The sequence below is a fragment of the Telmatherina bonti genome (assembly GCF_933228915.1).
Source record: "Telmatherina bonti genome assembly, chromosome: 4".
Lineage (NCBI taxonomy): Eukaryota > Metazoa > Chordata > Actinopteri > Atheriniformes > Telmatherinidae > Telmatherina > Telmatherina bonti.
Genome location: NC_136622.1, coordinates 22,600,181 through 22,614,222, shown reverse-complemented (window position 1 = coordinate 22,614,222; position 14,042 = coordinate 22,600,181). Strand labels below are relative to the sequence as shown.

Here is a 14,042-nt window from a genome sequence, read left to right as displayed (position 1 = left end):
AATGCATTTCCTGTTGCATTTCTTCCTCTCTCTTAGTTTTAAAATCACGCCCATGCAGTTTGTTAGTTGCTCTAATAGTTAAATAGTTGAGTATGGGGCTGTTAAACATGCATGTACAGCATGGGCAGGACATCAGGAGGGTGCCCGGGGGTGCAAAGGACACCCATAAACTCTGACATAAAGGGAACCTGAGCTTGGTTTAGACCTGCATGAGACAGTTTAGTTTAACCCTACTGGTGATGTGCATTAGTATTTCAGCCACCCCACTTAACGTAAACTGACCTTTACTTGACTAAACGTCAGATGCCCAAATGCAAGTGAGGCATGCAGCATAATGTAGTCCACTTAATATGCTGTTCTACATTATGCAATACACTGACACTGCCATGTTTTTTTTTATCATAAAGCAGCATTTACACATCTTCTTCTTATGAGCAACAAACATAGTTTACATTATGTTTAGCTTCTAATAATATTTGATGGGAAGGATGCTAAAGTCATAAAAACTACTACATCTGATGATGGTGTTTATGAAATACAGTACCTATTGTATATTAAAAGATAAAATACAGAGGAAGCACTGATGAAACAATGGATGTGTTGATGGGAAAATGAGAATATTTTATATTATTATCATTTTAATATATTTAATTGGATGCTTGCTTTTACATCTTGTGATGGACTGACACATGTCAAAGGTGAATGGATACTTATGATTACTAAATCTTTTTAACTTTTGACATTAGAGGACATTTGAGGACCATTTTGAATAAGCAGTTAATTATTTGTTAAAATGTTCTAATATTTAGATCCTTTATATGAAGCTTTCATGTGCAAACATGTTCCCAGTGGCCCTGCCTGCCCTCCTATGAAAAGTTTTCAAGTTTTGCACCTGCAACTCTAAAGTTTTGCTAACATGGGGCAGCAAAGCAAAGTATGGACAATTACTAATATCAGCTTTTTTTAATTGAATTTTTTCAAACGGATACTTGCAAATTTTATATGGAGAAACACAAATGAATGTTTTTAATATCCCATGTTTCCCTCAGATTCAATGCCAATCTGATGTTCTAGTATAAACCAAACTTAAGATTAATTTACAGCCGTCTACATGAGTGTGTGATTACCACTTGGGGAACTGTTTCAGAAGTATATCACACACTCTTAGAAAGTATTGGCAAGTCTTGGTTGGCTTGGTGCTGGTGTTGGTACTTTAGATTTGCTTTGACAAGAAAATACAGAAGTCAACTAAGTGAAATAAAGAAGATTATTTTGTGCAGTTATTTTAAAAATAATCTTAATAGTTTCTGACATCTTTTCCGATTAAGGATTAAATCGGTTATAGTCAATCCCTTCCCAAGTCAAGTTGACTTTCAATCCATCAGTATTAATTCTGTTTGCAGTGTCATGTTGGAGTATGTGCTTTGCTGTGAGCTTGATGGAAAACTGCATGGAAGCATGTTGTCATTGGGTGAAAACCTCAAATCCTTCACAATGCACATGTATGTGCTGAGGTTGCAGATCAGCAGCATTGTTCATGAAATTCATAAAAGTGCATGTTTTTTTTTTTTGTTTTTTTTTTAGTGCATCCATGCTTTCATTGAATAGTATCAGTTTGTTTTCAACTAAATAATGTGATCTCTGTTGTCTCTTGTAAGACTGAGTGGAACACGTGCTGCTCTGTGCTCCACCGGTAAGAACAACAAATCAGCTTTTCAGCACAGACACTGCCAGTGACAGTTCAGGTAACACAATTATCCATGATACTGTTGAATCCGGTCCAAGTAAATGTTAGAAGCAGCTTTGTGAATGAATGGATCAATGTGGATTATAAGTTAAATATGCAAGCTAGGTCTGAAATAAGTCTTAACATGAACCACACTGTCAAACAAGTTGACACTGACTGATGAAAAGAACTCAATAGTAGAATCTCACTGAAAGAGACCACTTCAGAAAAGCTCTGCTGAACAAGCAGGAAATGTACTCAAAGCTTTTAAACATAAATTTTTTTATGGTACATTTTAATGCAGCGGTTTTGTGTTGTATTTGTAGCCGACATAAGTTCATCTGTTTGGATATTCTCATATGTGTCTGTGTAAACTGCATGTTGCGCTTCTGTTCACTTCCAAAATGTTTCTAGTTTCAGAACCAAAGTCTTTAGTTTAGTTATGTGTATGCCACTGTATGTTTAGTGCACAGTAGTGATTTATGTCCCCCTACATTGAATATGAAACAATATTGGGAATTTGCTTCCTTCAGCTTGAGGTTTTCAGTTGCAATCAGAAAAAAAGGTATATTATAACTCTTTAGTTTAGTTTTGTTCTATTATTGTTTCTTAACCCAACTTTCTTTCATTTCCAGGGCAAAAAGACTTATCAGGGATTCTTGTTCATGCCAGCCATTGCTTAAGATGAGAAAGCTTTGAGGAACCAAGGCTAACAATGCGCTACTTGACAAACCACTTGGTCGGATGTGAAGGTCAAACCCAGCCGGTCAGGTCTGTCGGCCATCATGCTCTCCATTGGTTGCCAAAAGCATCATTGAATTTACGTTTCATTTTGCATGACTGTTCTTTTCTTGAGCATTAATAATGTGAATGGATCATGTACTGTACTGCTTGCATCTGGGAAGTACTGCTGCACAGTTTTTGGAAAACAGTATGTGATGTCATTGTTAAATACTTGACCGATATATGATTATATTAACAGATGTATACATGAGGTCTACATTTGACTTCTGTGCCTGTGCATGCAGTTTAGTTTTACAACAAGCACAGAAGAAGAACCTTGACTGGAATATAAACTTCATTTATACACATCTATAAATGTCTGGAATATAATGATATAATAATATAATTATACTGTACAGGACTACTGCTTCCTCTCATGTTGAACATGCAGACAGTTGTAAAGCCACATTACCTTAATTTTCAATCTTGAGCTGTAGGCTGATGCTGGCTGATGAGTTCAGTATATCTCTGCATCACACTAATAAAGCAAAATTAATATTATGATTGAACTTTTTTTTTTTTTTTTCGCATTTACTGATGTTTTAAATGAACAGAAATAGTTATGTGTATTCCACTGTATGTTCAGTGCACAGTGGTGATTTATGGTGATAACCCCCCCCTCTCTGGCTTCCTATTGAGTATGAAGCAATATTGTGGATTCACTCAGCTCTGTTATTCTGGCAGCTAGTGAGCAAATACAGTGGTCTGTCTAAGATGTCAGCAGGACTTCACTGGGGGGCGGGGGGGGGGGGGGGGGGGGGGGCAGCAGCACTTCATTTGGCAAAGTCTTAGAGAGATGTCTTCATGCCTGTAAAATAAATTCTCCTCCTTGTTCTCAGGGTCTGCAAACTTTCTGCTTTGGCTTATGGCTACAGACAGCTGGAAACTCTCACATCAGCTGTCATGTAGAAAAAAGAGGCCAAATTGTTCCTTTTTCTGAAAAAACAAAAAAAACTAAACAGTATATTTTTTCTTTACCCACTAATCTCTGTGATTTGAAGATGCATTTAATCTTGACAGTCTCCATTTGTTCCATAACGTGTCAAAGCATTTTTTTAATAAATTGATTTAGGCAGTTTTCCAAAAGCATAAAATCTGATAAAGATTTTTTGGTCTTTCTTTGGTAGAATTCTAATTTTGAATGACAAACACAGCCCTTGAAGCATATTTTACACACATTGCACTTAATTCATGAAGATAAAAATCTATATAGCCCCATCCTTTTTAATAGCTGGAGCCTCTAGAGAGATGCTTGTCTAACAATGAACCCTGGTTAGATATTTATTTTAAGGCTGAACCCAGGTCACAGAGTTTCCTTCTGTAAAGAGGAAGTCAGCCACAGTTCTTAAAACAAAGTGTGGCAATGTTTTACACGTGAGCTAAAACATGTTTTATTTTTGTTTTTTAGCTGCTAAAACTTCCACAAATAGTTTAAATGTTAACATGAGACAGAATCGGCTGAACTGACTTCATACAAATTGTTCTTAGAAACACTCTGAATAAGCTTGATTTTATCCAGTTACTTATGAAAGATAAATGTTGTATAAGGTGTGGATTATAAGATTACTGGTGACTAGGGTTCAAATGCCACTCCATGCCACTGTGTGTTATAAGCTGCCTTTAGAAGCTCTAAGTAACTTCATAGTGAAAGAGTAATGAGGGTTACATGGCAGACAAGCTGTTAATCTGTCACGTGCATGCCAGTAAAGAAATAGTACATTTTTCATATATGTTATGTTTGGCTGTGTTTTCACCAAATAAAAAAAAAATGTTTATGTTGTTACTGTAAGAGGGTATTTTTTTTTATTATCTTGCACTCTTGCCACAGCACACACATAAACAAAGTGCCATATCAGCAGATATTTTCAGTTTAGGAATAAAAACAAACTCATTCACTCTTGCAGAGGTCAGTTAATTTATTCCATGCTTGTGCACTAGAACATTATTCTCATTTCTGTCACTCTTAAAACTGAAGCAGATGACCTGAGACGTGGATCTAAAATTATCTGCAAGTCTTTTTCTTCCTCTTTAAAATGACCCCAAAAATGTCTTCTTGAGAACAGCATTTATTTACATGTAAATAATTTTAGATAACACAATTACATATATTTGGTCATCACTGATGCATGTATTGCTGTAAGATTCATGTATTATTATTGGTCTTCATAGTTAAGTAGATATCCAAAAAAACATACTTGTGCAAGCTTGATTGCAAGAGATTTCCTTCCTGATAGGTACTAGATGAATATTAACTTGATACTAAAATGCCCATCATTCTATTTCCCTGAGTAACTTTAAGTATAAATAGCTTCTCTTAAAAGTAACTCTGCATATGTGATGTCGTGTTTGGTTTCTATAAAAACATGAATCAAGAATTGTGGTTTACAAAAACAAGCCAAAAGCCCAAACAAAGCACAAAAAGCAGTGGTAGCTTAAGGACTTGTGTGTGTGGTGAAAAGCTTTGTTCAGCACAAGACAGAATCTTGCAGACATGGCTCATTTCCTTCTCTAAGTATTTTGCATTAATATTTCATCTTTTGTGTGACACAGCCGAGAGATGTGAGGGGTATCCGGTTGATGCTACATATTGCAATAGAAGGATACAAGATTCAGGAAGAAATAAAAAGGAATTCAAATATTTAAAATGGTGACAACACTGAGTGTTGTTCAGTGTTTTGTGAAAGCTGTGCCATGTAGAAAACAACCAACAATCCCTTTGAAGATGGAGTGTAGACAAAAGCTTGCAGGTTAAACAAGTTTAGCCTCGTCTTTTCAACGCCACGTAGTTTTAGAACAACTCTGACGTGAGTGAATGTTCTGAAGGCATTTGATCAAATACAGCATATATTCAGTATTGACTCCTGGCTATTTGGTCATCTTCCAGTTAAATACCATGATAGCACACTATAGGTTGTTCACAAAACACAGTTAGGTAACATTCTCACAAAAACACAGGGCTTTAAAAACAAAATGTTATTGCAGACATCTGCAACTGGTACTGCAACTCCACAAAACATTTTGATCCACCAGGCTTGAGATATTACAGAATATTCGGTTACCATCATTTCCAGTCTGTGTTTCCAAAAGAGATCAAAACTAACTAATGCATGTTATTCCAGTTATCTCTCATTCTGAAAGGTATTTTGTGATTCCTATGTCTCCTCATGCACACTGCTGTTACAGCCTCAGCAGTATGCATGGCATTATCACAGTGAAATCTTCTGGGATAAAGAGACATCTGACTTAGCTTTTGCTTGATGACTTTTTGGACCCCGTGGATTTTTTGTCTTGCTCCTTTTCCATTTCTAGTCTTTTCTTCTCTTTCTTTTTCTCCTCTTTAGCTTCCTTATACTTCCAGACAGGAGGCTCCAGGTAGCCTTTTTGCCTTTTCTTCTTTTTCTCTTTCTTTGGTGTGGGTTCGCCAGATTTTGTAACTTCAATCTTAGGAATGCAGCCTGATGGGAAGATGCTGTTCCTGTGGGCCATACTGCGGGGTATGAAGCTCCTCATGCCTCCTGCTGGCACGCTTTCCCTGCGCTCTGGCTCTTTGCAGCAAGAGGTCAGAGACACAGAGTTGGCGGACAAGGCTGTGGGCGATGCTGAAGTGAGGGTCCCGTTACTGTGAGACACTGTGCTCTCCTCCAGCTCTTTACTACTGTGCTTTTGAAGCAGTTCAGGTACAGCAAACCGTCGCTTGCCAATCTCCGGGGGGCTGGTGGGGCAGAATGGGCGGGAAGCAGTCGCTATCAGGGGGCTGTGAATACTTGTAGTTATTCGCACCATATGGTCCATAACTCCATTGTCTTGGGGGTCTTGTGGGAATTTGAAAGTAAGGCTTTCTTTTAAGCGCTGCCTCAACTTCTGACTGGTAGACTTTGGAGCCGTGGCTTTTTCTACCAAGTGCTTTAGCTCAGGCCACTCAGCCTTGTAGCTTTCACAGAACTGCTCAGCAACAGGGTGAGCCTGCAGACGACGAATTCTGTTCAGAGTCTCAAACCTTCCTGTCTTAAGGACCCAGTCCTTAAGACCTCTCCCTTGGACTAGATCCATTGCATGCATATCTGCACCTGCATACCAGAAAGGATAGGAAATAGCACAAAGCAGTGGGAACAAGAAGAAAGTCAGCTTTCACCATCTGCTATGGAACATGAAGCCATCAACTGCTACATAATCTCTCAATAGCAAGTCCACCCTGTTGTTGCTTTTGGACAACATTATTGATGTCTGACATGAATTTTCTAAGAACAAATCAGGCCATTTCACATCCTAACAGGGCATGATCTTAGCTGCAGTTTTCGCACTGCCAGAGTTGTGCAAATTTACTTTGTTGTCCTCGTTTTAACCTCTTATTAGATGAAGGTCCTCTTGGTGAAATACAAAAAGAATGTAATCCAAGTCAACAATACACATGATTGTGCTCCACACTTTAGATATATTTAGTTTCCGGATTAATGTTGCAAATCTGTCTTTGACATAATTAACATAATTGACTTTAAATAGAGTGTGGATAGAAATGTATTTTGGTACTATCCTTAATGAGCCACTGTGCAGTTTATACTGGTGTAATCCCTGCAGCCCAGAAAAAGAGTAGATTAGCTCACAGATGTCCTGATTTACCCTGCACTTCACCATGAATACAGCATTTTTCACTCTCCTTATCCTTGATCTTAATGTAACTGTCATCCAATCTATTAAGATGAGAAGATATTTTGGTTTTCTTGCCAACCATTTGAAGTTTTTGGAGTTGGTACATTAAGTCCAGGCAAGGGACATTATAAGAGTCTTAATGTAGTCAAGTGTTTAAATTTCCTGACTTACCATGCATCAGCAGCGCCGACACACAGTCCTCGCGGCCCTGCAGACCCGCCTTAATGAGAGCTGTAAAGCCGCGAGGGTCCCTGACCTCTGGGTCCACACCAGAATAGTAGTTAAGGATGTAGTTAAGGATGTTGATGAAGCCTGAGTTGAAAAAAAGAACATCTTATGTTATTCTCAGGAGGACATAACGTTATGTCTTCAGGTCAGTGTGAATTGTCTTAGTCATACCAGCCTGAGCAGCAATCATGAGGGCCGTGTTGCCATCATTGTCTTGATGGTTGATGTCTATGAATGGACATTTGTACAGCATAGTGACAATGTCTACAAAACCCTTGGCCACAGCCACCATCAGTCCAGTCTAAGAACAAGAAAGATTCAAACAAGTTTATTTACATTACATGATTGTTCATTTCATTTGTGTAGTACTGAGAGAAATTTCCTGGATCTCACCCTGCCATTAATGTCCACTTCCATAGCTTCATCTTTTGTGACTCCTCTCTCCAGGATGCTGCGCAGGGATGCAGCTTCATTCCTCGCGCAGGCTTCATACAGGGTTTTGCATGGTTCTTTATCTGTTGGGGATCTTTCATATTCGGGAAGTACTGAGTCATCAGAGAGAACACTGCCAGAGTCAGAATCATCCAGGAGGATCTCAGAGTCCTCTGATGGGCCAGCGCCCAGGTGTGGGTCATTGTTTGCAGTGGCCATCGGTACCCCTTCAGTATAGGATTACTCGTGAGTGTCAGGACTGTTGCATGGCTCCCATATCTTGATGAAGAAAAACAACAACAATGAAACTTGTGAAGTTTATTTTGTGGCCACATAATACACTTTTTTTGTATTTCTTTTTCTTCATTGCAATGTCACAGCTACATACTATTCCTAAGATTAGATTCAATTAATTGTATTAACATTATTTGAAAGCAAAAACTGTTATATGGATAATGGAAGAGCTTTAATGGAGCGCAATATTACCATGCTAAATGGCCACATGCTTTTTATACAAAAATCACAGATTTCAAGTACTGTTAAAGCTGCAAGCTTAGCCTGATATATAATGCCTTGGTGTAAAAATATTTATAATCTTGTGGTCAAAATAGACATCTCACACTGTAAGACTCCCAGTTAGTGTGTTAAATAGGTGTTGTGACCTGGACCAGGGATGAAGCTGTTTCTTGACCAGAAGACATGATGGCTAAAGAGGATGAGGAGCTTTACATCGCTTCAGCCCTCCTGTCAGAACGGCTGATCCGCAAGTGTCTGAATTACATGGTGTGTAACATCCCTGTGTGATGTACTTTTTTCTGTTTGTTGTTTATTGTTGCAGCTCTTATTAGAACCGTTAGGGAAATTGTCATTTAAATATAAAATTAAGCAAATAATCCCAGTATGTTTAAGACACTGGGAGCTTTCACTGTATCTACAAAGACATAACAGAATTCAAAAGATGCTGGACCTGAGTAAGCTCAGTCTATGAAAGAAATGTGAATGAGGGCGTTGTGGGAGAAATGTGCTGAGTTGAAAAAGGCCAGTCCAGTGACAGCATCTCTCATGATATCTTAGTGCTGCCACACTGAAGGATCCAATCATGAGTAAATCATTCAGTTACGTTTTTTCCTAAACCCCCATATGTACAGCTTGCATGAAAACAACTGAAAAAACAAGGTTAAGGGTCTATGTCACACCACAAAGTTTTGGTTCTTGAAATTTAATTAATATTATTAAAAATGTCCATTTTAAATGAACTCTGAAAAACACAATGAGAGTTTTTAAGTAAGGAACTACGAATTTCGCTCATCAGCCTGGGGTTATTTTGCGTACAATGCAAACTGTCGTCATTTAAGGTACTTACTTCTTAAATAATGGTCAGAACCAAATTTTCAGCTGCTGACAATAACATCACTACTAAATTAGTGAAGTAAAACCCTTTTGGGAGATGCCAGGTAAAACTGCTTCATGCTCTTAATGTCACAAGCTTGTATTCAAGCACTCTGCCATGCAGAAGAAGGGAGATTTAATATCATGCAAATTTTCCTCTCACCTCCTCCCTCTGTACAGACATAGAAGGCATGTACTTTAACTCTGCCACTGTGGCCCACACTTCCTGCTGAGCAACACCTTGCAATCTGGCCAGACATCCTCTGCTGAATCCTGCATATGAGCTGTCTCAGTGGCCTTTTAAATGTTAAAAAAGGTTCAGTTTTCCAAGACAAAGTTTTTAAGAAGAAATCAACAACAATACAAAAGAAAAGACTTAAAAATACAGAAATATTTAGAATCTCACCCTAAAAAGTGCAGCCATGAGTTATTCCTCTTCTGTTTTGCTCTGATTTGAAATTTTGCGCTTGGTAGTTAAACCATCTTGTTATGCTGGACTCCACTCTTCTTCTTTGCATTTGGTCAAACCTGGTTCGGGTTAAGTTCCCCAAACTGATTCCACCTTCAGCCTTACCCCTCCCTCCATTTCTCTTGCTGGCCACTTAGGTTGCTTCATCAGCCAGGTCCCAACATAGACTCTGCAGTCCTAAGTCAGGCAACGTGCTCTCTCCCTGTCATCCTGATTACAGAAGATTTACGGATTAAGAGAAAGAAACAGGCAGCAGCAACCTTGCTCCCCTGCTTTTGGTCTGTTGAGTTATTCTGCGCTCTCTGACTCTGCTCTCTCACTTGTCTCCTCAGCTCTCTCAGGATCTGCCCGTCCGCAGCTCTGCACTGCCCGTCTGTTGTGTGAGAGAAAACCTCAAGCTGTCCAAAAGTGTTGTGACTGAATCATTGAGGCTATGCCTCCCAAATCTGCTATGCTGGTGAGGACCCCCTGCCTGAATAATTCCAGTACGCCTTTGTGATGGGAGACAGAGTCTCGAGCCTGTTTTTCCATGGAAATCCATGTGCTGGGACAACAAACTAACCCTTCTGTTACTTTTAGCCAGAGGGCCGTGGTGGTAATTGCTCCCATAGCAGGGATGACACACAGCTCTGCTTGGAAAGTGATGAAGTCAATGTGCACATACAAATACAGAGTCATAGAGCACAGACAGAACTACTGCAAAAGAACAGCTGATTTGCAGCGTCTGAATTCTTACATTATAGGGCAGCAAAGCTGATTTTTAATTTTCCTACTCCTTTATATTGTACTTGTAGCTAAATGTGCAAATGGAGAGTTTAAAGGGAAGTGTAATGTTTTGTGTTTCAGCACATTTATCGTCAGAGTTTAGCTTTCAGGTAACAAATCTAAAAGATATTCTCAGGCAGCCTCATGGTGCAATAATAATAATACAAAAGCTGGTGAACATGCACAGCTGGTTTGAGTACCCGTTTGAACTACAACCATAGACTTGCTGTTATGGGGGCTGAATCTTGCATGTAGACTGGAATATTGTGTTAACTGGTTTATTCATAGACAAAGTGACTCACTCTCTTAGTAACAAAGGTCACATAAAAAGATTAACTCTCATTTTGAATTGAGATAGGCCCAAGCTGAGGCTGCTTGTGCATTTAATTGTTAGTGTTATGTAACTTTTAGTCTCTGTTAAAGTGATGCGTGCTGCCCTCTTCTGATCAAACTGTGAAATGCTACAATTGAAAATGAAGCGAGTTTATGCTGTCAATGAAAAAAAAAAATACTCTGACATCTCCCATTGTAGGCTGCAGACATTCATATTGCTTCCAAATATATTGAAAAACTTGCCACAAAGCACTTAGCTGCTTTAGATGTGTACATTAGATTTGATCAATTTATTATCATGTAATCTGCTTTTGCGCAGTTAATGTGCAAATATATATATATTAAAAAAAAAGTGTGCAAATATAATTTCAGAACCAAATGTTCAACTTTGTACTGTTTTATTTTGATCTTGAGAGATATAGCTGCTTTTCTGACTTGAGAAGTCAACAAATAGACATGTTGTTAGTAGCAGCCATCTAAAGCAGACACACCTCCAACGTCTAAATCCCACTAAATCCCATTAAATGCCACAGGCAATTCCTTATCAAAAGAACCTTTTTATGCTGAGAACCATCAGATATGACCTATGACACCACATAAGCCTGACTCCCAGACAAGTCTGAGCTGTGTTTTGAGTCTTTGATGATATAAAACAAAAGAAGAGTGAAAGAAAGCAATGCATGGGGAGTAGAATGTGACCTGTGAGACCAAAACAGAAACAAAAACTCCAGGAAATAATACAGAGGAAAAGGAAGTCTGTTTGCCACAGCAGGGTGGTGTACAGATTAAGTGTGTATTTTAGATTTTTTTTTTCTCGGTCCTTTTACATATGCTGGAATGGTCAAAATGCTTAACCAGATGAGGGCAGCAAAGCACATACTGCAAATACTGTGTTTATGTGTTCACTGTACTGTGTTCACTCTCCTTTCTTCAGGAAATTTCAGCATATTTTAACAGATAATTCATGTCTCTGACTTTAAGGACATTTTGTTCTTTTCCCACCTAATGATAGTACACCACTTTCCTTTTAGGGTCTTTTGAGGTATTTCTTTGAAAATTCCTCACAGAGACATTCACTCATCATTGTAAAACCCTGCCCAACTTCTCCCCAGATACCCCAGTACCCAGCACAAGTCAGATGCAGAGCAAAAGAACCTGGAGAGAGGCTTGGGACGCAGTGAACTAAGTTTAGCCAGCTTAGTGACTGATTGTAAAGACAGACATGTGCTCTGCTAATATTAGACTGTTGGCAGTCTCTGCAGCACATTACTCAGACTTTGTGAGCTATATCATTTTCCATCTACGTGCTTGAATGTGGATCCCCTTATGCTATGTGTCTAAAAGCATCTAATGCCTCAAAACATCAGGTGAATGGAAGGAAGCAGGAGGTAAACAGTACTTTACTTGTACATGAAGGTGGAACTGGTTTGGCATTGGAAGGACATTTTAGTGGCAAGTGGAAGTTTGTAAAGTTTTTCATTGTCCAGGGTGGATGAGCAATGTGAAGAAAAGTTGCCTAATCATGGAGTAGATTATTTGTCCAGAACAGAAATTAACCTAAAGAATGAAACCTACGATGTTTTGGATAAGGATGACATTAGGTAAAGTGAAGCAAACAAAGTTAAAACCCAAAAAGTATGTGTGTATATATATATATATATATATGTATATATATATATATATATATACACACACACAGTGGTGTTGTGATTGACGGGTTCCTGGTTCAAAGTTCTGCCATGTGGAGTTTGCATACTCCTCTTTCTGCAAACGTGGGCTATGTCCAGATATGTTTCCATCTCCTACAATCCAAAAACATTAATATTTGATCAATATTTTGGTAAGTCTAAACTCAGAACACATGGTTCGTTAATCAAAAAAATATATAAAAACATAATCCAGTGAATGCATAAACATAACATCCCTTAATCAGGACAAGTTTAAAGAACACAAAGTTTGTCATTGTCGTGGAGGATGGTTGATTACCTTTGGCCTAGACTCTGATATGACCAAAACAGGGCAGAGTGAGGATCTCAGCCTGCGCTTTGGCTCAGTGGTGGTTAAAAACTTGAAGTCATGTTGTCCAGAAAATGCCTGAAATAAGTAAGCAATCACAAATAGTTTTCATCTTCAACTTTATACACTCGTACAGAAATGTACTGAATCAAACAAGTAAAGAGAAGCATGGATCCGAAGAACTAGTGATGAAAAGACAAGCAATGGCAGAAAAAATGATTTCAAACATGCCAGTCTTGGAAAAAAAAAACCATGTTTATTGCAAAATTGAAAACAATCTAATGAATTATCATTCAATAACCATATACCCATAATATGAAGTGTTAACGCAAGACACTTCAATTTACTTTACAATGTAAAAATGTTTGGTGTATGTAAAAGAAGAATATTATAGACAACACTGCAAAAACACCAGGTTATGCTTTATGTTTTGTAAATTGCCGAGATGTGTAAGACACATCTATAAAGTCAAAATAAGTAATGTTCTCGCCAGAGCTTATGTTATACTGACATATGCACACTCGGTTCGGTATTCTTTGTTGAAATAATGCAGGCCAAGTTTTAAAAATCAACACAGCTTGCAGTGCCCAAAGTACAATTTATGTGCTTTTCTCAGAAAACACCTCTTCCAGGCTTCAGTGACTAAATGAAGGATTACATAAATATGGGACCCAATTTTTGCCAAAATGTGTAAATATGCTTAAATGAAAATATATAACATAAAGGCATAATGTCTTGTTCACATGCCCTCTCTTCTGTGTCAAACTCTTAATAAATAAAGCAACAGTCATTCTTACCGTAATGGCAATAATTCTTTTGAGTGTCCACAAAACAACAGATTGCAGATTTGATTACTGAGAATATGAGCTGTAAAAATGCTTTTTTTCATGATGTGTGTTCAGTTGGTGACTTTCTTTTAAATAGTTGAGCTTCATGGGCTGTGTGTTCATACCTTATTTGGGGCTTCCCTTACTGCTCAAGAGTCCAAACACTCCATGTGTCACTGCCTGAGACTTGGGCAAAGATGAAGAGAGTGAGCAGGGTGCCATGATACTGTTCAAAGAAAGGCTAGAGAAGTAAGATAAATAAAGTACTGAGTAAGTCTGAAATCAGGTAGTGAAGGAAAAGGTGAAGAAAAGTATGAAGAGAGAGAGAGAGAGAGAAAGAGAGTGATGGAAGGAGGTGAGGTTTTGGGGAGGGGGTGGTGATACTCTATAGCCAATGAAGAACAAGAGAGGAGGATTTCTGGGAGGG

At 38.4% G+C, this 14,042-nt stretch overlaps 1 protein-coding gene across 2 annotated transcripts; it reads right to left on the bottom strand.

Annotated features, from left to right (window-relative positions):
* Nucleotides 1-4,077: 4,077 nt before the first annotated feature.
* ankrd33aa (ankyrin repeat domain 33Aa) lies at nucleotides 4,078-13,910 on the bottom strand. Of its 2 annotated transcripts, XM_079239685.1 has the most exons (8): nucleotides 13,741-13,910; nucleotides 12,759-12,866; nucleotides 9,612-12,574; nucleotides 9,369-9,502; nucleotides 7,778-8,095; nucleotides 7,556-7,685; nucleotides 7,328-7,468; nucleotides 4,078-6,576 (listed from the first exon to the last, which is right to left on the bottom strand). In XM_079239685.1, the coding sequence occupies exons 5-8, from the start codon at nucleotides 8,033-8,035 to the stop codon at nucleotides 5,753-5,755; spliced, it is 1,353 nt and encodes a 450-aa protein (XP_079095811.1). In that variant the 5' UTR covers nucleotides 8,036-8,095; nucleotides 9,369-9,502; nucleotides 9,612-12,574; nucleotides 12,759-12,866; nucleotides 13,741-13,910; the 3' UTR covers nucleotides 4,078-5,752. The 2 variants fall into 2 exon arrangements, with proteins under 2 accessions (XP_079095811.1, XP_079095812.1); XM_079239686.1 differs by lacking the exons at nucleotides 9,369-9,502; nucleotides 9,612-12,574.
* Between the last annotated feature and the right edge of the window lie 132 nt (nucleotides 13,911-14,042).

Excerpts from the sequence above, each read along its gene's own strand:
- ankrd33aa (XM_079239685.1), bottom strand. The coding sequence starts at position 8,035 with ATGGCCACTGCAAACAATGACCCACACCTGGGCGCTGGCCCATCAGAG. Across the intron at positions 7,686-7,777 it reads AAGTGGACATTAATGGCAGG|ACTGGACTGATGGTGGCTGT; the intron begins GTGAGATCCAGG and ends TCTTGTTCTTAG. Across the intron at positions 6,577-7,327 it reads GTCGGCGCTGCTGATGCATG|GTGCAGATATGCATGCAATG; the intron begins GTAAGTCAGGAA and ends TCTGGTATGCAG.